The following is a 25,467-nucleotide window of genomic DNA, read 5'->3' as shown; positions in this document are numbered from 1 at the left end:
TACAAATATTGATCGACTTACGACCTATACAACTTACGGCCATTTGACTTTACGACCACAATAGCTAGCCATGACTGCTCCGCGTCTGGCAGCGCAAGCATTGCCCAGCTGGGCCTACGACAGTGCAGACCAGCTTCCGGCAGCACTACCATCTCCGCGTGCACCATTTCAACTGTTATCCTAGATTGGTACAGCAATTTGTGTTTTGTGTCTTGGATATTTTTCATCAAACCCCTCCCAAGATGTCTACCCAGAGGAAATTGTCTTTGCAAATATTAAACCAGTTGTACTGGTAATGCAGTGTTTTACTTAAACCTGATGAATACTCTGGTTTCTCTTCAGATCGTATAAATCTTTCGCCTTTTACTTAAACCTGACGAATGTAAAAATAAGAAACAAAATGGTGTAGAGATGATACAAATGGCATAAAATAAAGAAAATTATGATATATAACAATAATGAAAGAAAATTATGATAAAATATGACTTAAAGATTTTTATAACATCATTTCACAGTACTTACTGTACATATAGCCTACTCAACTTATGACCAAATCTTGTTACAACCAGTCTGTCGGAACCCATCATGGTCGTAAGTCGAGCACTTGCTGTACTTTTAATTTCTTGAGGAACCTCCACAGAGTTTTCCATAGTGGCAATGCCAATTTACAATCCCACTAACAGAACACAAGGTTCTCTTTCTTTGCATACTCTCTAGTATTTATCTCTTGTATTTTTTATGATAGCCATCTAACAGGCCTGAGGTGGTTTTGATTTGCATTTCCCTAAACATTAATGATATGAGCATCTTTTAGTTGACCATCTGCTGGTCAACTATATGTCTTCCTTAGAAAAGTGTCTATTGAGGTCCTTTGCCCATTTTTTAGTTGCATTATTTGATTTTTGTGTTGAGTTGTACAAGTTCTTTATATATTCTGGATACTAACCCCTTGTCAGGTATATGGTTTGCAAATATCTAATAAAGTCTTTAAGATGTTTATTTCCTTATTTTGAGAGTACATTTATTTAAGCTGGGGACAGCGAGCCTGACTTGTGGTGGTACAAGGGTGGAACATCAACCTGGAACGTTGAGGCGTGGGTTGAAGACCCTGGACACCTCCTGGTCAAGGCACATGCAAGAAGCAATTACTATTTAAGTTAATGCTTCCCACTGCTCCCCCTGCTCTTCTCTCTCTCTATCCTTTCTCTAAAATCAATAAATAAAAATCAATCAATCAGTCGTCAATCAATCTGCTTTGGACAGTAAAACAAGAAGTGCCTGGGATAAAAGCAGCAACAGGAGAGAGCAAAGGTGGGGCTGGTTTGGTTCTCTAGAAACATTGTGGGAAAGACGGGAGCCAAGGTGGGACATCTGTTGGCTCACTGAGAAGAGAATAGGGGGTCTTGGAGACAGGTTCAGGGGGTTAACCCCAGAGGAGCTGCCGCTGCCCATTGCTCCTCCGGTTGCAGATGTGGAGGGGACCGTTAGAACTTAGGGGGAAAAGCACTCTGGAGAAAGGGGGAAGAAAGGTGTGGGCATGCTCTCAAGTGAAAGAACAATAATCCTAATGTAAAGAAAACGTAAGGCATACACTGCAAATTTTCAAAATCTGTTACCACAGTCTGTATAGCTGACTGGCACTCTCCTGCTGTCATAAAAAACTAAAGAAGTTAACAGTAAATAATAAAACAAACAAAAAGTTATACTACAAAGGACCAGCCCTGGCTGGATAGATCGGTTGGTTAGAGCATCGCTGGAAGTGCAAAGGTTGTTGATTCAATCCCGTCGGGCACATACAGGAACAGCTTGATGTCCCTATCTTTCTCTCTACCTACCCCTTTCTCTCTCACTGATATTAAAAAAAGAGAAAAAAAGGCCAATTACACCAAAATATTTCTTTAATTTATTGATCAATTTTAGAGAAAGATGTGGGGAAGGGGAAGAGAAGCATTCATTTGTTGTTCCACTTAGTTGTATATTCAGTGGTTGCTTCCTGTGCATGCCCTGACCAGGGATTGAACCTGCAACCTTGGCATTTTCGAGGACACTCAACCAGCCAAGGCCACACCAAAGCATTTATCTAACAAAAAGCAGGGGAAAAGAAAAAAAAGAATAAACAAAGGGGGCCTGACCAGGCGGTGGTACAGTAGATAGAGTGTCGGACTGAGACGCAGAGGACCCAGTTTTGAAACCCCAGGGTCGTCGGCTTAGCGCAAGCTCACCACCTTGAGCACGGGGTTGCTGGCTTAAGCGTGGAATCATAGACATGACCATATGGTTGCTAGCTTGAGCCCAAGGTCACTGGCATGCACAAGCGGCACTCTCTGCTAGAGCGCACCAGTCAAGATACAAATGAGAAACCAATCAATAAACAACTAAGGTGCCGCAAAGAAGAATTTGATGCTTCTCATCTCTCTCTTCCTGTCTTTCTTGCTAAAATAAATAAATAAACAAATAAATAAAAAATAAAATAAAATCACATTAAGAAATTCTGCTCATAAAATTCTATTCATTTAAAAAGTAATAATTTCTTAAGATATATGTTCAATCCATATAAGTCAATCAGATTTAATATCCAAAGTATATGAAGAATCCCAACATTGTAAGAAAAAAACAAAATGGAGAGAAAATAGGAACGAGAAATTAAGAATAAAGAAGCCTGACCAGGCGGTGGAGCAGTAGATAAAGCGTCGGACTGGAATGAGGAGGACCCAGGTTCGAGAACCTGAGGTTGCCAGCTTGAACCCAAGGTCACTGGCTCATTTGGCCGCGCCATCTGGTTGCTCTGATACAGCTGGAACACGCACTACTGGGCAGGAGGGACCAGGTTGACCAGCACTGCAAAAGTGAGAGGTTTTTATAAAAAGATTCGCCATCACGGGACTAAACTTGGTTAAGAGGACTCTTTAACCAAGGAACACTGAAGAAACTATATTGAGATTGGTAGAAAAAGCGGAAACGCGGAGAGCACAGCTCTAGGGAGTGAATGGCAGCCCAGAGAGACTCATGTGGCAGAAAGTGAGTTTAGCAGAGAAGGAAGGGTCCTGGGTCCCAGGATCAAAAGCCCCAGCCTGCAGCCCTAGAGCCTAGAAGAGGCCTACAGACAGTATTTAGCTGCGAAACAAGTCAGGATACAGTCTGTGAGAAAAAGACAGATTTTTCAGACCCCGGATTCTTCTTAAAGAGACTGTGCAGAAAACCTCTTTCACAACCCCTCAACCAGGACTCTGGGGGACGGGAAGAGATGAGAGGACTGGGGTAGCAGGAAAAGAATGTAATCTAGGAGGCACAGAGAGAAACACATTGAGGGACAGCAACCCTAACCCTTGGGCTGAGTCACTACTCAAATCTAAAGTGAATATTTCCCCTGGAACCAGCAATAGGAAGCAGGACACCAGCAAAACAAGCTCTCCCACAGCACTCAGGACAGTCGCTTAGAAGCAATGAGCCATCAGGAATACATTATTGAGTGCCAAGGTTTGAGCTGCAGAGCCCCTGCCCACACTGCTGAGAGCTCAAAGGAGGGCGGGCAGCAGCGGGAGGTGGAAACCGGTCCCGTGGGCAGGGGCCAACAGGGTGCACAAAAGCGGTCCAACCCCACTGCAAGCCGGGTGAGAAAGCCCAATCGGCCTGCAGTCCCGCCCCCACGGGCAAGGTTAAAGCCAGGAACCTGGGAGACCAGACTCGGGGAGAGCAAGGGTGTGCAACACCCCCTCCCCCACCAGCCAGGACTTGCGGTCAGGCACGCAAGCAGAGCCTCGCAGCGAGGGGCGGGGAGAAATCAGAAAACCTGCAGAGACCCTGGGCTGAGCAGGGACGCGCAGACCCGCCAGCAGTGCCGAAACACTCCACAGACCTACCAGTGGAGGAGGCGGAAACCAGGACTGCAGCAGCGGGCTAGTGCCCACAACACCAATAACAGAACGCCAGAGGCAGCAGCAGAGGTGGTGGCGGAACACAGAGGCCACAGCCATTGGATTTCTGTGGCCACACCCTTCTTATACACAGACAAAATGGGAAGGCAGAGAAATGCAACCCAAATGAATCAAAAGAAATCCCTAGAAAAGGACTTGAATGAGTTAGACATAACCAAATTACCAGATGTAGAGTTTAAAATAATGATTCTTAGGATGCTTAAAGATCTTAGAACAGCAATAGATGGACATAACAAGCACCTAAATAGATAGCGAGTATAAAAAAGGACATTGAAATAATAAAAAAGAATCAGTCAGAGATGACAAATACAATATCAGAAATGAAGACCACAATGGAAGAAATTAAAAGCAGGATAGATGACGCTGAGGATTGAATCAGTGAGTTAGAAGACAAGATAAACGATGGCATGGAAGCAGAGCAAATAAAAGAGACTCAAAAAGTCTGAGGAGCCTGACCAGGAGGTGGCGCAGTGGATAGAGCGTCAGACTGGGATGCGGAAGACCCAGGTTCGAGACCCTGAGGTTGCCAGTTTGAGCGTAGGCTCATCTGGCTTGAGCAAAAAGCTCGCCAGCTTGGATCCAAGGTCGCTGGCTCGAGCAAGGGGTTACTCGGTCTGCTGAAGGCCCACGGTCAAGGCATATATGAGAAAGCAATCAATGAGCAACTAAGGTGTCGCAATGCACAATGAAAAACTAATGATTGATGCTTCTCATCTCTCCGTTCCTGTCTGTCTGTCCCTGTCTATCTCTCACTCTGACTCTCTCTCTGTCTCTATAAAAAAATAAAATAAAAACAAAACAAAAAAGTCTGAGGAAACTAAGAGAGCTCTGTGACAACATGAAGAGAAATAATTTCCGCATCAAAGGGGTTCCTGAAGAAGAAGAGAAGGAACAAGGGATAGAAACCTTGTTTGAAGAAATCATAGCTGAAAACTTCCCTAAATTGATGCAGGAAAGTCACACAGGTTCAAGAAGCATGGAGAATTCCATTAAAAAGAAAGCCAAAGAAATCTATACCAAGACACATCATAATTAAAATACCAAAGCTAAGAGATAAAGAATAAATAAAAGCTGTAAGAGAAAAAGCAGTCTATTACCTACAGAGGAGCCCCCAAAAGAATGACATCTGACTTCTTAACAGAAACACTTGAGGCCAGAGGGAATGGCAACAAATATTCAAAGTAATACAGAACAAGAGCCTACAACCAAGACTACTTTATCCAGCAACGCTATCATATAAAATCGAAGGAGAAATAAAAAGCTTCCCAGACAAAAAAAAAAAACAACTCAAGAAATTCATTACAACCAAACCAATGCTGCAAGGAATGTTAAGAGGCCTGTTTTAAACAGAACAAAAGGGGAAAAGAATATAGTAAAAGAGATATGTAGCTTTAAAGAATAAAAGGGCAATAAACAACTACATATCAATAATAACCTTAAATGTAAATGGATTAAATAATCCAGTCAAAAGACATAGAGTAGCTGCGTGGATAAAAAAACAGGACCTATACATATGCTGTCTACGAGACACACCTCAAAACAAAAGATGCACATAGACTGAAAGTAAAAGGTTGCAAAAAAATATTTTATGCACATGGAAATGAAAATAAGGCTGGGGTAGTAACTCTTATATTTGACAAAATAGACTTTAAAACAAAGGCTATAGGCCCTGGCCGGTTGGCTCAGCGGTAGAGCGTCGGCCTAGCGTGCGGAGGACCCGGGTTCGATTCCCGGCCAGGGTACATAGGAGAAGCGCCCATTTGCTTCTCCACCCCTCCGCCGCGCCTTCCTCTCTGTCTCTCTCTTCCCCTCCCGCAGCCAGGGCTCCATTGGAGCAAAGATGGCCCGGGCGCTGGGGATGGCTCTGTGGCCTCTGCCCCAGGCACTAGAGTGGCTCTGGTCGCAACATGGCGACACCCAGGATGGGCAAAGCATCGCCCCCTGGTGGACAGAGCGTCGCCCCTGGTGGGCGTGCCGGGTGGATCCCGGTCGGGCGCATGCGGGAGTCTGTCTGACTGTCTCTCCCTGTTTCTAGCTTCAGAAAAATGCAAAAAAAACAAAAAACAAAAAAAAAAATAAAACAAAGGCTATAGTAAGAGATAAAGAAGGCCACTACATAATGATAAAGGGAGCAATCCAACAGGAAGATATAATAACCATTATAAATACCTACACACCAAATATAGAAGCATCTAAATACAATGTGTCCATAAAGTCATGTGCACTTTTGACCGGTCACAGGAAAGCAACAAAAGACAATAGAAATGTGAAATTTGCACCAAAAAACCCCAAAACTCTCCCAGTTTCATACCTAGTCAGCACAGTTCAATGTAGGCTCACACACAGATTTTTTTAGGGCTCCTTAGGTAGCTATCCCAGATAGCCTCTACAGACGCGTCACTGACTGATGGCCTACCAGAACGGGGTTTCTCCACCAAACTGCCGGTTTCCTTCAACTGCTTATCCCACCGAGTAATGTTATTCCTATGTGGTGGCGCTTCGTTATAAATGTGCCGATATTCACGTTGCACTTTGGTCACGGATTCGAATTTAGCAAGCCACAGAACACACTGAACTTTCCTCTGTACCGTCCACATCTCGACTGGCATGATCGTGGGCTACTCTGCTGTATACACGGTGTTATGTCATCATCTGCGTATGAGCACATGCGGCTACATCATCCTACAGAAACTGGGAGGGTTTTCCTTTTATTTGGTACAGATTTCACATTTCTATCGTCTTTTGTTGCTTTCCTGTGAACGGTCAAAAGTGCACCATGGCTTTACGGACACACTGTATATAAAGCAGACTTTGATGAATATAAAGGGTGAGATCAAAAGCAATACTATAATAGTAGGTGATTTCAATATCTCACTAACATCACCAGATAGATCCTCAAAAAAAAAAAATTAACAAAGAAACAGCAGACTTAAAGGACACACTAGATCAACTGGATTTAATAAATATCTTTAGAACCTTTCAACCTAAAGCAGCAGAATATACATTCTTTTCAAGTGCTCATGGTACATTCTCTAGGATAGACCACATGTTAGCGCAGTAAAGGGTCTCAATAAATTTAAGATGATTTAAATCATATCAAGCATCTTCTCTGATTACAATGGCATGAAACTAGAAATCAACTACTACAGAAAAACTAAAAAATACTCAAACACTTGGAAACTAAATAGCATGTTATTAAATAGAGAATGGGTTAACAATGAGATCAAAAGAGAAATTAAAAAATTCTTTAAAATGAATAATGAGCATACAACAACTCAAAATTTATGGGACACAGCAAAAGTAGTACTAAGAAGGAAGTTCACAGCATTACAGGCATACCTTAAGAAGCTAGAAAAAGCTCAAATAAACAACTTTAACCCTGCATCTAAAAGAACTAGTAAAAGAATAGCAATTAAAGCCCAGAGGAAGTAGAAGGAAGGAAATAATAAAGATCAGAGCGGAAATAAATGACAGAGGCTAAAAAAACAATACAGAAGATCAATGAAACCAAGAGCTGGTTCTTTGAAAAGGTAAACAGGATTTATGAAACTTTAACCTAACTCACCAAAAAAAAAGAGAGGACTCAAATAAAATTATACATGAGAATGGAGAAGTAACAACTGACACAGCAGAGACACAAAGGACTGTAAGAAAATACTCTGAAGAACTATGTGCCAAAAAATTAAGACAACCTAGGTAAAATGGACAAATTCCTTGAAACATATAATCTTTCAAAAATCAATCTGGAAGAATCAGAAAACCTAAACAGACCAATTATATCAAATGAGATTGAAATAGTTATCAAAAACCTCCCAGCAAACAAAAGTCCTGGGCCAGATGGCTTCCTAGGCGAATTTTACCAAATATTCAAAGAAGAACTAACTCTTAACCCTCTCAAGCTATTTCAAAAAATTCAAGAGGAGGGAAGACTTCAAAGCTCCTTTTATGAGGCCAGCATAATCCTCATTCCAAAACCAGGCAAAGACACTACAAAAAAAGAAAACTATAGGCCAATTTCCCTGATGAAGTTAGATACTAACATTCTCAACAAAATATTAGCAAACCAGATCTAGCAATACATGAAAAAAATCATACATCATGATCAAGTGGGATTTATTCTGGGGAGGCAAGGCTGGTACAATATTCGCAAAGCAATCAATGTGATTCATCACATAAAGGAAGGAGAAAAATCACATAATACCAATATATTCAGAAAAAGCATTTGATAAAATCCAGCACCGGCCCTGGCCGGTTGGCTCAGCGGTAGAGCGTCGGCCTAGCGTGCGAAGGACCCGGGTTCGATTCCTGGCCAGGGCACACAGGAGAAGCGCCCATTTGCTTCTCCACCCCTCCGCCGCACTTTCCCCTCTGTCTCTCTCTTCCCCTCCCGCAGCCAAGGCTCCATTGGAGCAGAGATGGCCCGGGCGCTGGGGATGGCTCTGTGGCCTCTGCCTCAGGCGCTAGAGTGGCTCTGGTCGCAATATGGCGACGCCCAGGATGGGCAGAGCATCGCCCCCTGGTGGGCAGAGCGTCGCCCCTGGTGGGCGTGCCGGGTGGATCCCGGTCGGGCGCATGCGGGAGTCTGTCTGACTGTCTCTCCCCGTTTCCAGCTTCAGAAAAATGAAAAAATGAAAAAAGAAAAAAAAAAAAAAAAAAAAAAAAAAAATCCAGCACCATTCATGATCAAAACTCTCAGCAAAATGGGAATACAGGGAACATACCTCAACATGATAAAGGCCATCTATGATAAACCCACGGCAAACATCATAATCAATGGGCAAAAATTAAAACCAATTCCTTTAAGATCAGGAACAAGGCAGGGGTGCCCCCTCTCAACACGCTTATTCAATGTAGTTCTGGAAGTCCCAGCCACAGCAATCAGACAAGAAGAAGAAATAAAAGGCATCCAAATCGGAAAAGAAGTAAAACTATCATTATTTGCTGATGATATGATACTGTACATAGATAACCCTAAAATCTCAGTCAAAAAACTACTGGACCTGATAAATGAATTCAGCAAGCTGACAGGATATTAACTGAATATTCAGAAATCAGTGGCATTTTTATACACCAACAATGAACTGTCTGAAAGAGAAATAAAGAAAACAATCCCTACACTATTGCAACAAAATAATAAAGTACCTAGGAGTAAATTTAACCAAGGAGGTTAAAGATTTGTATTCAGAAAATTATAAAACATTGATAAAAGAAATCAAGGAAGATACAAACAAGTGGAAGCATATACAGTGTTTACAGATAAAAAGAATAAACATCATTAAAATGTCTATATTACCCAAAGCAATCTATAAATTCAATGCAATTCCTATTAAAATACCAATGGCATACTTCAAAGATATAGAACAAATATTTCAAAAATTTATATGGAACCAAAAAAGAACATGAATAGCCTCAGCAATCTTAAAAAAGAAATATAAAGTGGGTGGTATCACATTTCCTGATATCAAGTTATACTACTACAGGGCCACTGTACTCAAAGTACTGGCATAAGAACTGGCATATAGATCAATGGAACAGAACAGAGAACCCAAAAATAAACCCACACTTATATGAACAATTGATATTTGACAAAGGAGGTAAAAGCACACAATGGAATAAAGACAGTCTCTTTAACAAAGTGTTAAAAAAATTGGACAGGTACTTCCAAGAAAATGAAACTAGACCACCAACTTACACCAGTCACAAAAATAACTCAAAATGGATAAAAGATTTAAATGTAAGTTGTGAAACAATAATCATCTTGGAAGAAAACATAGGCAGAAAGCTCTCCGACATCTCTTGCAGCGATATATTTGCTGATTTATCTCCACGGTTAATTGAAATAAAGGACAGGATGACCAAATGGGATATCAAGCTAAAAAGCTTTAGCACAGATAAAGACAATATGAACAACATAAAAAGAAAACCACACAATGGGAAAACATATTCAACAATACAGACAATACATCTGATAAGGGTTAAAAACCAAAATTTATAAAGAACTTGTGAAACTCAACACCAGGAAGGTAAACAATCCAATCAAAAATGAGCAAAAGAATTAAATAGACACTTCTCTGAAGAGGACATACAGATGGCCAATAGGCATATGAAAAAATGTTCTACATCACTAATCATTAGAGAAATGCAAATTAAAACCACAATGAGATACCACTTCACACTTGTCAGAATGATGTTCATTAACAAATCAACACACAGTAAGTGCTAGTAAGTGTGGAGAATAGGGAACCCTCTTGCACTGCAGGTGGGAATGCAGACTGGTTTAGCCACTGTGGAGATTCCTCAAAAAATTAAAAATGGAATTGCCTTTTGACCCAGCTATCCCACTTTTAGGAATATATTCTAAGAATACTGATTCAAAAGAAGACATGCACCCTCAATGTTTATTGTAGCATTGTTTACAATAGCCAAGATCTGGAAACAGCCCAAGGGTCCGTCAGTGCATGAGTAGATTAAAAAGCAGTGGTACATATACACAATGGAATACTATGTGGCCGTGAAAAAAGAAGGAAATTTTACCTTTTGCGACAACATGGATGGACCTGGAGACTATTATGCTAAGTGAAATAAGCCAGGCAGAGAAAGACAAATATCATATGACCTCACTCATATGAGGATTTAATGAACAATGTGAACTGAGTAACGGAATACAGGCAGAGGCAGGATCAAAGGGACCCGAGGGAAAGCGACCGGTCAGAGGGAAAGGGGAGGAGAGGATGGGATCAGAGAAGGGAAAGAGATTAGTGAAATTATATATATATAACACAGCTTTACAGAGAGCAAGACAGCATATCCTGAAGGGAAGGGGGGAGAGTGTTACGGGGAGGGATCAAAGGGGGATTATCAAGGGGAATATGGGGGTGGGGAGACGGAGATATATTCGGTGGGACACTTGAATCTATGTAAGCACAATAAATTAAAATCAATAAAAAAATTTTTAAAAAAAAGATAAACTTGAGAAACAGTAAAGCCCATAAATGGTGGGGACAACAAAGACAGAGGAGTTGATATTTAAACTTGTGAAGAAAATGGTGATGAAGATTCTCAGACTTAATTGCTACTGCAATAAAACTTAAATCATTCTTATATATTTCCTGTGATAAGAGAATGGAGACCAAGGTGGACTGAAGACAAAAAATTAAGTGCCAAAATATTTGTGACCCCACTTCATCCAAACTGTGGCCATGGAAGTTACAAAGGAAGAGAAGATACTGATTTTCATAGAGGTAAAGTCAACCAAGGTCATGACACTGAGGAGGGAATACCTTTAGCATGTCTCAGTAGTAAATTCATATATTCAAAGTTGTAGGGGCAGGAAGTTTACAGATTCTTGAAGAGAGTAGACAAAAAGGTTACTCTATAAAGTACACAGAAGACTCAGGGAATTTCTAGCTCTTCATGTCCTAAAAAATGGCCTTAATCTTTGAAAAAAAATGAAAAAGTTAAAATTTACTATATATGGCACACCAGCATTTTTTTCTCCCTGCTGTTTCAAAGACTGTAATGCAGTTAATGTGGCAGGTAATGCAGTTAATGTGGCAGGGGGAAAAAACTCATATTCAACACCAAGCATGAGATGTTACTTGAAATAGCAACAACAACAACAAAAATAAACCCACAAACAAAAACCCCTCCAATGCCCCTCCTTCTTCTCCCAGTGCCATCAAGCCGGAGCCGAGCTGGAGGTTGCTGCAGCCACAGCCACAGGTACTATGTATGGCTTCTGGAGTTACAGTGAATAATGAAGTCCTCAGTTTTTAATGATATGAAAGAAAATCTTCTACATAAGAATAAATTAAAAAAAAAAAAAAAAAAAAAGGAAGCAGCCCTGACCTGTGGTGGCACAGTAGATAAGAGCTATGACCTGGAACGCTGGGCTGCCTGGTCAGGGCACATATGGGAGTTGATGTTTCCTGCTCTTCCCCCCTTTTCTCTCCCTCCTCTCTAAAAAAATGAATTAAAAAATTTTAAAAAAAGTTCTCTTCATTTAAGCTATGACAAAATACAGATAATTGTAGAAGAAGCAAAGCAGATAGGTAACATTGGTGATAATTCAGAGGACCCCTACACATCTTTTGTGAAGTCGCTATCTCTGAATGATTGCTGATATAATTTGTATGATGCCACATATGAAACAAGAGTCTAAGAAAAGACCTACTATTTATATTCCGGGCTCCCGAAAGTGCACCTTTAAAAAGTAAGATGATTTATGCTAGATCTAAAGATGCCGTTAAGGCCTTGGCCAGATGGTTTAATGGATAGAGCTTTCAGCTTGGCCTGTGTATCTCCTGGGTTTGATTTCCTGTCAGGGCACATAGGAGAAGAGACCATCCAGTTCTCTCTCCCTCCCTCCCTGTTCTCTCCCTCTTCCCCTCCTGCAGCCAGTGGCTCAACTGGTTCCAGCAAAGGCCCCAGGTGCTGAGGATAACTAGGTTGATTCAAACATCGACCCCAGCCAGTGGTTGCCAGGTGAATCCTGGTGGGGCGCTTGCAGGAGTCTGTTCACTATCTCCCCTCCTCTCACTCTGAAAAAAAAAAAAAGTCATTATAAAAAAAATACACAGGTATTAAACATGAGTGGCAAGTAAATGGGTTGGATGACATGAAGGACCATTCAACATTTGGAGAGAAACTGGGAGACAAAGTAGTAGTTTCCCTTGAAGAAAAACCCTTGTAAAATAACAGTTAAGTGCCACCTGGATCTTAAGGAGCTTCCTGTATTAGGTTTAGCGCTCCCCCCCCCCTTCCCACTGGATTCTTCCAACACAATGAATAAACGAACAATCATAATCAGCCTATCAATGATTGCCATTTGACTATTTAATACTGTTACCTGGATGTAGAACCCAAGAAATGCCTTCAAATGACATTTTAGCCAAAACAACCAGTTATATGCCTCCCTTGCAGCAAGCACTGTAATACATGTAATTGTCAATGTGAATAGCTTAGAATACTGCAAAGGGTAAGCTAATTGAATGCCTTAAAAATATTATCCACTGGTCAGACAGTAAATTTTATTCAGTACTACTTATAGTTGCATTTGATTGCAGATCTGTGAGGCTCCAGCATTCATCACAGCACTCCTTTGGCAAGCCTATCTTTGTGACAAAACAGCACAGATATAACACTATGCATTGAAAGTATGTTTTTTATATTAACTCCCCACCCCCAAAAAAGAATGCCAATTAAGTTGTGTTAACAGTGTCATCAACTTATCCCAGTACCTCAGTGTTTGTTACCTGTATATGTTCTTAAAAGAAGTAGCTGTTTTAATGTCTTTTTGTTTTCCATTGAATGTATACTACCGAAAAGATGTAGTTTTGTTTACCATATAAGTCTTGTAACACTAAAGATGTTTTATCAGTCATGATGGCAATGTCTGTATAAAAGAGCCTTAAATAGAATGTTGGTTTTGAGATCCAACTCTCCATCCTCACAAAAATGGCTACATTACAATAAAAATTGTGGCATATTAATACAAACAAACCCCTCCAAAGACAAGATGAGAATATGGCTTATTATTTATACTACTCAAACCTATAATTTCAGATGGTCTCAAGGCAATTTCAGATTGGGCCAAGGCAGAATATCTAAATGTCCCAGTTTGCCTAGTGCTGTCCCAAATTTTAGTACAGGAAGTTTGCATTCTCAGAAAACAAAGGGTCCTAATTTTTGGTGACAGAGGCAAAATATTTTGTTAAGTACAGAACCCTAACGCAGCCCAAGATGTAGGGGTCAAAAGCAACACCATTTTCAGTGTCAAATGAATACTGCATACATGATCCACCTTCAGTACTCACTACTTTTTTAAATTGATCATGGTAATTTGCAGCTGACAATAATGGATTAACCACTGTTGCATCACTCCACGTCATGTGACTTAAGTGTACATCACTTTTTAAAAATTCTTTATTGATTTCAGAGAGGGAAAAAGCACGTAAGAAACAGAAACATCAGTTCCTCTATGTGCCCTGACTGGGGATCGAATCAGCAACCTCTGAGCTTCCGGACGATGCTCTAACTGAGCTATCTGGCTAGGGCTAAGTGTACAACTTAACTTAAGTGGGTTGCAACTGTGATTATTAACAGTCTAACTCTGACTTTGTGGATTAACTATTGTGTTTTGTACTGATATAGTGTTGTGTTTTTAATTTTTTTATGAAATTTTTCTCTTTTTAAATTACTTATTTTCAATTACAGTTGATATTCAATATATTAGTTTCAGGAGGACAGCAGTGTTTAGACATTTATACGATTTACAAAGAGATCCCAATAAACCTAGTACCATCCAGCACCATGCACAATTATTACAGTACTACTGACTATATTCCCTATGCTATACTTCACATGCCCATGACCAGTCTGTAACTGCCAATCTGCATGTCTGAAGCCCTTCATCTTTTTCACTCAATTGCCTAATCCTTCCCATCTGGCAACCATAAAAATTTCTCTGATCTATGAGTTTGTTTCTGTTTGATTTGTCCATTTATTTTATTTTTCAAATTTCATACAAGGGAAATCATAGAGTATTGGTCTTTCTCTGACTTATTTCACTTAGCATAATACCCTCTAGCTCTAACCATGTGGAGCTATAGATAAAAAATTGTAAGATTTCATTCATTTTTTTTTTTTTACAGCTGAGTAGTACTCCACTGTATCAATGTACCAGTTTTCTTTTTTATCCAATCAACCACTGATGTGTATATACTAGGACTGCTTCCAAATCTTGGCTATAGTAAGTAACACTGCAATAAAATAGCAGCACTTACACTCTTTGAATTAGTGTTTTGGGCTTCTTCAGGTATACATTTCCAGAAGAATTGCAGGGTCTTAAGGCAGTCAGTCCCATTTTCTCCCCCATTGATTTGAGAGAGTAAAGGGAAGAAGAAGGGAAAGAGGGACAGACTGAGGGAGGGAAGGGAGAGAAGCATCAATTCAACATTCCACTTAGCTGTTCCATTTAGTTGTGTACTTATTGATTGCTTCTCCTATATGCCCTGACCAGGGACTGAACCCATAACCTCGGCATGCTGGGACAATGCTCTATTCACTAAGCCACTCAACCAGGGCCCCTTATAATTTTTTTAGGAAACTCCACATTGTTTTCCACACTGGCTGCACCAGTCTGCATTCCCACCAACAGTGCATGAGAATTCCCTTTTCTCCACATCCTCCTCACCAACACTTGCTTGCTGAGTTATTGCCAACAGCCATACTGACAGGTGTGATATCTCATTGTGGTTTTAATTTACATTTCTCTGATGATTAGTGATGTTGAGCATCTTTTCATGTCTATTGGCCATCTGTATGTCCTCTTTGGAGAAATGTCTTGATACAATGTTAGTTTAACTTTTAATATTATAAATAATGTGACCGTGATTTCTAAGAGTTTAAGTTATGAAAATAAAAAAGATTACAATAACAACTCCAGCATGATCCAGACATCATTAAATGAAAAAAAATAATTTCTTATATTTTTCCTCTTTTCTTATTGCTGATACTTGTCTGTTTTCAGAATTTCTTGAAACAGTCCCTTACTAAAGGAAAGTAAAAAATAATCACTGTTGTCTGGCTTGTGGCACGCAGTGGACAAAGCATCAACCTGTAATGCTGAGGTCCCCAGTTCAAAGCCCTGGGCTTACCTAGTCAAGACACATACAACAAGGAACCAATCAATGAACAACTAAAGTGAAGCAACTATGAGTTGATACTTCTCACTCCCCATTCCCCTCTCTCCTCTCTCTGTAAAATAAATAAATAAAATCTTTTTTAAAAATTAAACACTCAGCCCTGGCCGGATAGCTCCATTGGTTAGAGCATTATCCCAAAACACAGAGGTTGCTTATCTGATCCCTGGTCAGGGTACATACAGGAACAATTTGATGTTCCTATCTCTGTCTCTCTCTCTCACTCTACCCCCTCTTCCTCCCTCGCTAAAATCAATCAATAAATAACATTTTTTTAAGTTAAAGATTAACCTGACCAAGCAGTGGCACAATGGCTAGATAAGACTATTGGCCTGGGACACTGAGGACCCAGGTTCGAAACCCTAAGGTCGCTGGCTTGAGACCATGCTCATCCAGCTTGAGCGTGGGACCACAGACATGGCCCCATGGTCACTGGCTTGAGCCCAAAGGTCGCTGGCTTGAGCAAGGGGTCACTGGAACCCCACTCCCCCGCCAAGGCACATATGAGAAAGCAATCAATGAACAGCTAAGGTGCGCAACTATGAGGGATGCTTCTAATCTCTCTCCCTTCCTATCTATCTGTCTATCTGTCTCTTGCTCGCTAAAAAAAATTTAAGAAAATTAATAATGACTATTGACTGACCAATGGTGGTAAAATGGATAGCCCATCAACTCGGGACACTGAGGTCCCAGGTTTGAAACTCCGAGGTTTCTGGCTCAAGCTGGGGTCACCAGTTTGAGAACAGGATCATCAAAATGATCCCATGGTTAATGGCTTGAGCCCAAGGGTCACTGGCTTGAGCCAGGGTTCACTGGCTCAGCTTGGGCTCCCAGGTCAAGGCACATGTGAGAAGCAATCAATGAACAACTAAAATGATGCAACTGCAAGCTGATGCTTCTCAACTCTCTCTCTAAAAATATAAGAATAATGTGTATTTTATTTTGTTATTTAAAACTTCAATACAAACTACAAATTGTGTGGCCTACTTTGTTCTTTCTAGCTTTCTAAACTGTCCAGAAATTAGAAACTTTTGGATTTCACAAGAACTGTCATTTTGAAGTTTAAGAAATACTATGAACGTTGAATTAAAAAAAAAATAGCACATAGGTATGAGAGAGGAAAGACGGCTGTATAGAGTAAAGGTAGCTGCAAACTCTTTGCCACTCTTACCCTTCAATGGTGGGTCTAATTCCTTTTCTCCCCAACCCTTGAATCTGGTCTGGCTCTGTGATCTTTTGGCCAACAGAATGCGGCAGAAGTAATAATTGTATAATTTCTGCGGTTGGGCCATGAGACTTGCGGCTTCTGCTTTTGCCTTCTTAAGAGTTCTGCTTCATCAATAAATGACAAATCCCTATAATTTCTTATTATTTTTCCTTCTCTAGTCCAACTCTTCTCCCATAGGTAAAGTAGGTACGAGGAAGAATACAGAAGCAAAATAAAAAATGGAGGCAGAAAGGGAATGCTAAAGGAGGTTAAGGCTGTATAAGTCAGGTCCCAAGCTCCAGTTCTGATTTCCTCACTAACTTGCTATGGATTATTACAATCTGCTAATACCTAGGAAAAGAAAGGTAGTAAGTGAAAAGAAAACAATGGAAACTAAAATTTAAATAAAAGAAGGCAAGATGGAAGAAAAACAAGAAGAAAAAGTTCTTTTCTCTACCAGCTAAGAAAAAAAATAGTAATAACAACTAACACAGTGCTTGGAATTATATGCCTGGAATTATTCTAAAAAATTTTTTTAGGCCTGACCAGGTGGTGGCGCAGTGGATAGAGCGTCGGACTGGGATGCGGAAGGACCCAGGTTCGAGACCCCGAGGTCGCCAGCTTGAGCGCGGGCTCATCTGGCTTGAGCAAAGAGCTCACCAGCTTGGACCCAAGGTCGCTGGCTCTAGCAGGGGGTTACTCGGTCTGCTGAAGGCCCACGGTCAAGGCACATGTGAGAAAGCAATCAATGAACAACTAAGAAGTCGCAACGCTCAACGAGAAACTGATGATTGATGCTTCTCATCTCTCTCCGTTCCTGTCTGTCTGTCCCTGTCTATCTCTGCCTCTGTAAAAAAAAAAAAAAAAAAAAAAAAAAAAAAATTTTTTAGGAAGGGAGGGAGAGGGGAAGGAAGAGGGAGAAATAGAAAGACAGAGAGAGAGAGAGAGAGAGAGAGAGAGAGAGAGAGATCAACTTGTTATTCCACTTAGTTGTCCCATTAACTGCTTCTCATATGTGCTCTGACTGGGGCTGGAATCAGTAATGTGCACTCAGGATCCAGCTGGCGACCCAGGATCGAACCTGCCACCTAGGCCCTTCAGGAGGATACTCCTATGCACTGTGCCACCAGCCAGGGCAGTTCTGAGAGTTTAATATATATTAACACATTTAATCTCCACGGCAACCTTATAAGGTGACTACAAGTATTACCCTTGTTCTATACATATGAAAACACAGAAGTTAAATAATCTATCCAAGATCACATGGCTAGTAAGTAGTAGAGCTAGATGTTGAATTCCAGCATTCTGGCTTCTGAATTCATGGGCTCAATGAATTTCTAATGAAAATCACTTCATGCCAATTGAGTTTGTACTCAACTGTTTCATGTGAGTACATGAAATCAAGTGATAAGTACAATTCATAAATTCTGGGATCAAAGCAGGCAATACATACACTTATGTAAGGAATAAATAAGGAATAATAGTATGATGTAGTTTCTAAAAGTGGTGCAATAAAAAAAAAAGGAGCAGGAAAACTGAAATACTTGTGGTGTGTTCCCCTGAGCAGGCTGAAACTAAAGACCTTGTAAAGATTCATGGAATGCTGAAATTGTGCTTTAGTTAAGAGGTGTTGTGAAGTATTTACTCTCCCCAATAAAACTGACAAACTAAGTTGAACTATATTTATATGCATTTATAACCAATTAAGTATGGCTTAACAGGAAATGAAAGACACTTTTCATTTGGAGATAAATGCAGTTTTGCTGGTATAAAGGACAACACTAAAGTCTTTTCAGCCTGCTGGGCAAAGTCCACAAAAGGAGATGGGCACAGAATAAAAAGAAAAACAAACAAAGGTGTGTAGGTATAAGAGAGAGAGAGAGAGAGAGAGAGAGAGAATAAAAGGGAAGGCAGAAACAAAAAGGGAGAAATTACTGGTGGGGTAATTAATTGGTAAAAGAAAAAGAGCAAAAGGAAAGAAAGCTAGACATGAACAAGTGCAGCATAAAAAGGAAGAAACAAGTATGAGAGAAAATAAACTTGTTAGAGCAGCGGTTCTCAACCTGTGGGTCGCAACCCCGGCGGGGGTCAAACGGCCAAAACATAGGGGTCGCCTTTCCTATGGCTTTAGGCGACCCCTGTGTTTTGGTCGTTCGACCCCCGCCGGGGTCACGACCCACAGGTTGAGAACCGCTGCGTTAGAGGTTTCACAGAGAAGAGGTAAAATATCAAAAGAAAGATTACAAAAACTAGCTAATTAATATCACTTCCGTCCTATACTGCAAGTTTCCTAAATGCTCTCACTGATGTTTTGCTCCTCTCTAAAGCTTTCAGGGGTCGTCAAACTTTTTATAAAAACCGCCCACTTTTGCAGTGCTGGTAGACCCGGTCCCTACCGCCCACTAGTGGGCGTTCCAGCTTTCATGATGGGCCAATGGCGGCGCTGTTTGGTTGCACGGTAGGGACCAGGTTGACCAGCACTGCAAAAGTGGGCGGTTTTTATAAAAAATTTGACGACCCCTGGGTGGTAGCCAGTGATCTTTTTTGAAACAAATCTGATAATGGTACTTCCAGTCTTATCTTGTACCACTCTCCTTGCTAGCACCACAGGCCATGCTCCTTTTTTTTTTTTTTTTTTCTGAAGCTGGAAAGGGGGAGAGACAGTCTGACTCCCGCATGCACCCAACCGGGATTCACCTGGCACGCCCACCAGGGGGCGACGCTCTGTTGCGACCAGAGCCACTTCAGCGCCTGGGGCAGAGGCCAAGGAGCCATCCCCAGCGCCCGGGCCATCTTTGCTCCAATGGAGCCTTGGCTGCGGGAGGGGAAGAGAGAGACAGAGAGGAAGGAGAGGGGGAGGGGTGGAGAAGCAGATGGGCGCTTCTCCTGTGTGCCCTGGCCGGGAATCGAACCCGGGACTTCTGCACGCCAGGCTGACGCTCTACTACTGAGCCAACCGGCCAGGGCCTGCTCCTTCTATTTTATTGCCTCTTCTTGGAAAGCACCATCTCCCCCCTCTTGGTTCCTGAGATTGTTAGAGGAGAGAGCCTGACCAGGCGGTGGCGCAGTGAATAGAGCATCAGACTGGGATGTGGAAGACCCAGGTTCGAGACCCCGAGGTTGCCAGCTTGAGCACGGGCTTATCTGGTTTGAGCAAAAAAGTCCACCAGCTTGAACCCAAGATCGCTAGCTGCAGCAAGGGGTTACTCAGTCTGCTGAAGGCCCATGGTCAAGGCACATATGAGAAAGCAATCTGGCCTGGCCGGTTGGCTCATCGGTAGAGCGTCGGCCTGGCGTGCGGGGGACCCAGGTTCGATTCCCGGCCAGGGCACATAGGAGAAGCGCCCATTTGCTTCTCCACCCCCTCCCCTTCCTCTCTGTCTCTCTCTTCCCCTCCCACAGCCAAGGCTCCACTGGAGCAAAGATGGCCCGGGCGCTGGGGATGGCTCTGTGGCCTCTGCCTCAGGCGCTAGAGTGGCTCTGGTCGCAACATGGCGATGCCTAGGATGGGCAGAGCATCGCCCCCTGGTGGGCAGAGCGTCGTCCCCTGGTGGGCGTGCTGGGTGGATCCCAGTCGGGCGCATGGGGGAGTCTGTCTGACTGTCTCTCCCTGTTTCCAGCTTCAGAAAAATGCAAAAAAAAAAAAAAAAGAAATATGACAGTGAAAAAACAAAGTCATTGCTTTCATGGAGGTTATTTTTAGTAGGGCTGAAAGACTTGAAAACATAAGTTTATTATAAGTTTATTATAAGTATTACGACAAATAAAACAGTAAAAGGGAATACTGTGTGTGTATGTATATGTGGCAGCATTCATTGATACTTCCAAAGTAAAAAAGGAAACTATGCAAAATTCAGTGTAACGTTGTTCTAAATGGATTAATATGCAGTTAATTACGAAGAATCCTTCCCACTAAAATATAAATTCTATAAAGGCAAGGGCTTTAACTATCTTGTGCACTGCCCCACCTTCACACAGTGTCTAGCAAGAATAGGCTGCTATAAATACAGCATGAATGAATGAAAACTACATCATTTTTTTCAAGAAGTCTACTGGAGAGTAAGGAAAGTATACTATGTAGATGTTTAAATATTAAATTCTAAGGGTCTATGAAGAAACATTTTTTTTTTAGCAAGAATGAAAGGGAGGGAGGGAAGGAAGAGGAGGAAAGGGGCGGAGAAGGGAGAGAGGGGGGAGAGAGAGAGACAGAAAGGGAGAGAGATGAAGCATAAACTCGTAGTTGCATCACTTTAGTTATTGACTGCTTCTGGGAGGGGGACTCCAGCTGAGCCAGTGACCCCTTGCTCAAGCCAGCAACCTTGGGGTTCAAGCCAGCAACCACGGAGGTCATGTCTATGATCTCATGCTGAAACCTGTAACCCCATATTCAAGTTGGTGAGCCCGCCCTCAAGTAGGCGACCTTGGGTTTTTGAAGCCAGGTCCTCAGTATACAGGTTGATCCTATATCCACAGCACCACCACCTGGTCAGGCTATGAAGAAACATTTTGAAAACATGTAAACAGGGCAATACAAAATGTATGGAAAGTTACAGTGTAGTGTTTTTTTATTAAAAGTATAAAGAACCAAAAGAATTAAATACAAAATACATACCAGTAATTAATGAATATTATTCCATTCATTCTTAAAAATTCAGTACAATATATGTAAAGCAAATGAGAAACTGAAATCCTTGCTTTCCTGTATGCTCATATTCTAAACAAGTTACTATTACTTTCTTTATGAGAACGCTGAAGGAGACATGATGAAACTCAAATTTATCACACCTAAACATTAATTAATAGAATAAACTAAAAAACAGTTTAAAAATCACATCAGCTCCATATCTGTTGGCTTTATTTGTAGTCAAAACTTATACTGTATCAGAAGCATACAGAAGCCCAAAACTTACCGCAGCACAAAAGTACAATCACCTTCATACAGCATACAATAAGCATCAGTAAGCCATCTTTTCAGGTTCCATGCCCAAAACAAAAAATGACGCAGATTGTACCACCTGTAACACAAGCTGCACCACTCTCAGCCTGACAGGCACCTATTCTGCCCAAAGTAGAATAGAGGTAGAATGGAAGTAATATTAAATGAACCCAAAAAACCTTACAAGCTTTCTATATCTTCTTCCTAGATAGCTCATAAAATTCACATCACTTTTAGATAAAGGTTGGCTTGCATAGCAAGTTAAGATTCCTTTTGCTTTGCTATACACTTATGCAAGAATTAAAATTTCTTTTCCCACCCACATCTATTAGTCCATATTCCTTCACTAATGTTGAGTACCTACTGTGTTCCAGGCTTTGTTAAAAAAAAACAAAAAACAAAGCATACGCACCCCTCAATACCCTCTTTAAAGAATCTATTACCACAGATAAGTAGTACTTTCTTAATTTAGAAATGCTTCTAATTAGCTTTTTTAAAGTATCACTTATACTTCATATGAAAATCATCTTGCCAATTACCCAACTTTTTACCAATCACTGCATAAGCAGATACATTCATCTTCCCAAACAGAGTGTGTGTGTGTGTGTGTGTGTGTGTGTGTTCACCCCAATTACCAACGTAAACACTGAATCCATAATCAAACTAAGCGATGTGAACATTCAAGTTTTTGGTCCACAACTACAGTGATATTAGCTGTATTTCTGGGATCCTTATATACTTACTATACGGGCAGAGGGACAATAAACACTGTTACTCATGACCACCATTCCCAACAATAACATACAGTTTTTCTTAAGACTCGCTGTAAAAAAAAAAAAAAAAAATGACCAACAGCGAACGACATTAATTTTTACTCACAAGTCAACAAAATGAAGCCACTCAAATTTTGTTCGTTAGCTTTGGTGACTGTCGCAACATTGAGATTGTGAATCTCATTCCCTTTTTACAGACAACTTATTCTATAAAATATTTTTTGCAAAACACATTTTGGGAGAGGATCAGACAGGGCTGGGCCTAATCAGAGTGCGGGCTGCAAAAAGGAAGCCTGCAGCTTTGCAAAAGGGAAAGGCGGGGGGGGGGGCACAAAACACACTCATCAACGCCCCCCCGCTCCCGACGCGGCCTGGCCCCCCACTCCACCCAGCCGAAGCAATCTGAAACTTTCCACGAACACCCACCAAGACCTGAACGCCATCTGCTCTCATCCTTAGGCCACCACTAAAAAAATCCCAAAAAATGTCAGATCCGCGTGTGCACTCTCAGAGGGCGCCCGCCACCTCCAGCTCGCAGCCGACCCACCCAGGCCCTCTCGCCGGCCCGGTACAGACCGAGACCATCACACCGATGGGCTCGAACCCAACGCCACCGCCTCCGAGCCTACCCAGCGCTAATAACCGAATAGCCGGAGGCTGGGGGGCCGCGTTTTCCTGTATTTCCCTACCCCCCACCCCGCGCAACGGCAGACATAGCTGTACCTTCGAGAAAAGTGATCTCCCCTGCGCCGCCGCTGCTCTTGCCAGTCGCCATCTTTCTCCGCCCGCGCCGCCGCCTCCTTATTCCATGGCCCTCGCCGCCGCCGCCGCCGCCGCCGCGATCGCCGGGATGAGGGGCCGCGCCGCTGGGAGATAACCGCCTCAGGGTTGCGGGCCTCGGGCTCTGCCGTCAGGCGGGCGGCGCTCCCGCGTCCGCACGGGCCTACACAAAGGAGGCCGGGCGCTCCGGGCCAGGCCGCCCCGGGCTTCTCTTCAGGCTCCTCCGGGGCAACGAGCGCGGCGACGGCGGCGGCGGCGCTTCCCAGGCCCGGTTCCTCTCGGTCCACGACTCCCCATCCACCGCCCACCCAGCCCGCCGAAGAAGCTGCACCCAGCCGCGGTCCCCTAGAAAGAGAGGCTGAAGGCGAGCACACCAGCACGCCTCCCTCCGTCCGGGCCGTAAAAATGGCCGCACCCGCCGCGCTGGGGCGGCGAGGTCTCCGCTACCGTCAGGCCCCCCAGGCGTCTCGCTCTTTCTGCAGCCGCCGCCGCCGCCGACGCCGCTGACGCCGCCGACGCCGCTACGGCCGTCCGCCCACCCCGCCCAGGCGTGAACGCATCAGCGGCGGCCTCTGCGGCTGTCTATGTGGACAGGGGTGGGTCTCTGCCACCGCCTCGCGTCCGTCGCCGCAGCGGCTCTAGCTGCCGTCGCCGGTGCTCCTCCCCCACGGGCACGGGAGCAGCCGCAGGCTCCCGCCCCCGCCCCACCCCCACCCCGGCGCCGCAGCCCCGGCCTGCTCCCCCCCGGAGCCCCGGGCCCCTGGCGCGTCGGGCGGGCTGCGGCTCCGCAACACCGACTTGTGGAGCCCAGCGCCGCGGCTCTCGGGAGACCCGTTCCTTGGCGGCGCCGACTGGGCCTACCCAAGTTTCGTCCCAAATCCCCATAACCTAGAACTAAAGAGAAAGGGTAGACTAAGGTGGTGCCATCAGAAGTTTAGAAAATGATTTGTGGTCTTCATTCATGTTTAAACAAGTTTTCAAAATAATCTATCAGGGAAGATTCCACTGGACGCTTCAGGTGACAGTGTAATTTTAGGCCTGTCATTTATGTCTCTGCTACTTCAGAAACCTCCCTAACAAGTCAGGCCTCTAATTAATTGCAGGTGTTCGTTTTAATTTAACTTTTTTCATTTTTTTTAACATTGTAAAAATAAACACATGTTCAATAATGAAAATTTGGAAAAATATAGAAAAGTTGAAAGAAAGAATGCAGAATTCCATCCCTAACACTGAACTCCTTTAGGCCTACTAATCGAACATTTTTCTTAAATCCTTCAGTATTCCTCTTCGAAAAAAAGAAAAAGAAAAGAAACATACATATACACACACACACACACACACACACACACAAACATAAGCAACGCTTTTGCCTTTTGGTTCTGAGCAGGCAGGCCGCCAGCACCATAAAGATGTATGTGGACTAAGGAGTACGTGTTTGACCACCCATGGGGAACTTAGAATTGCTGCAATGCAGAGAAGTACCCAAACGCTATGAACCCAAGCGTGGTTGGAGTTGATGTATTGGGCAGACGTATAGATCCTTCTGGAAAGTTGAAGAGCCATAGACTCAGCACAGAGTCTGCCTGCCATTGTGAAATCTCTTATTGGTGCAGCAGGAAGGTTCTGTGGTTGATTCTATAGAGAAAACAATGGAGCTTAAGTCCACTAATATTTCATTTACAAATATGGTTTCAGTAGATGAGAGACATCTCGCTCTATAAACCACATCCTGGGGACCCAGAGGCCATAATCACTGAAAGGCTGATGGTAAGTAGAGGTCTTCAAATGTTAATAAAGGGCAAGAAGCAATGGAATGGGTAACAGATAAAAGTGCTGAGACTGAAGAATTGACGACTAAGACTTCAGCAAGTGGGAACTTAAGGACACGGATGGCAGAAGCAGCATTTGTAGAGAAATGATGGAAGTTGCAGTATATCCCGGATCACTACTAGCTGGCATTTTACTTGTTATTTTAAAAAATACAACTATATTTTACATAGAATTTTTTTTAATAAGCTAAAGAAAGGCTGTGTGGCTTGATCAAAACAAATAGGTAGCAGGTTTATGAATGAAAAGGAGCATCTGAAATTATTAGGGTTCTTTGAAATGACTGGCTTTGAAGATTCATTCCAGT

General features: G+C 42.6%; 1 protein-coding gene and 2 pseudogenes across 8 annotated transcripts in view; 2 read left to right on the top strand and 1 right to left on the bottom strand.

The window, feature by feature from the left end:
- Positions 1-23,972, bottom strand: part of SENP6 (SUMO specific peptidase 6) — a 139,302-nt gene extending 115,330 nt beyond the window's left edge. For 6 of the 8 annotated variants that reach the window (XM_066253854.1, XM_066253882.1, XM_066253858.1 and 3 more), the window contains exon 1: positions 23,277-23,972. In XM_066253854.1, coding sequence (XP_066109951.1) covers positions 23,277-23,328 — 52 coding nt within the window. In that variant the 5' untranslated portion in view covers positions 23,329-23,972. The remainder of the gene's footprint in view (positions 1-23,276) is intronic. The other 2 variants (XM_066253874.1, XM_066253886.1) reach the window with 2 other exon arrangements.
- Positions 11,667-12,630, top strand: LOC136319865 (cofilin-2-like; annotated as a pseudogene).
- A 774-nt stretch (positions 23,973-24,746) lies between the features above and the next one.
- LOC136319864 (PRELI domain containing protein 3B pseudogene) lies at positions 24,747-25,252 on the top strand (annotated as a pseudogene).
- Positions 25,253-25,467: the final 215 nt, after the last annotated feature.

This window comes from Saccopteryx bilineata, chromosome 1 (assembly GCF_036850765.1).
Source record: "Saccopteryx bilineata isolate mSacBil1 chromosome 1, mSacBil1_pri_phased_curated, whole genome shotgun sequence".
Lineage (NCBI taxonomy): Eukaryota > Metazoa > Chordata > Mammalia > Chiroptera > Emballonuridae > Saccopteryx > Saccopteryx bilineata.
Note: the sequence above shows the minus strand (reverse complement) of the source record. Positions and strands in the feature narration are given on the sequence as shown.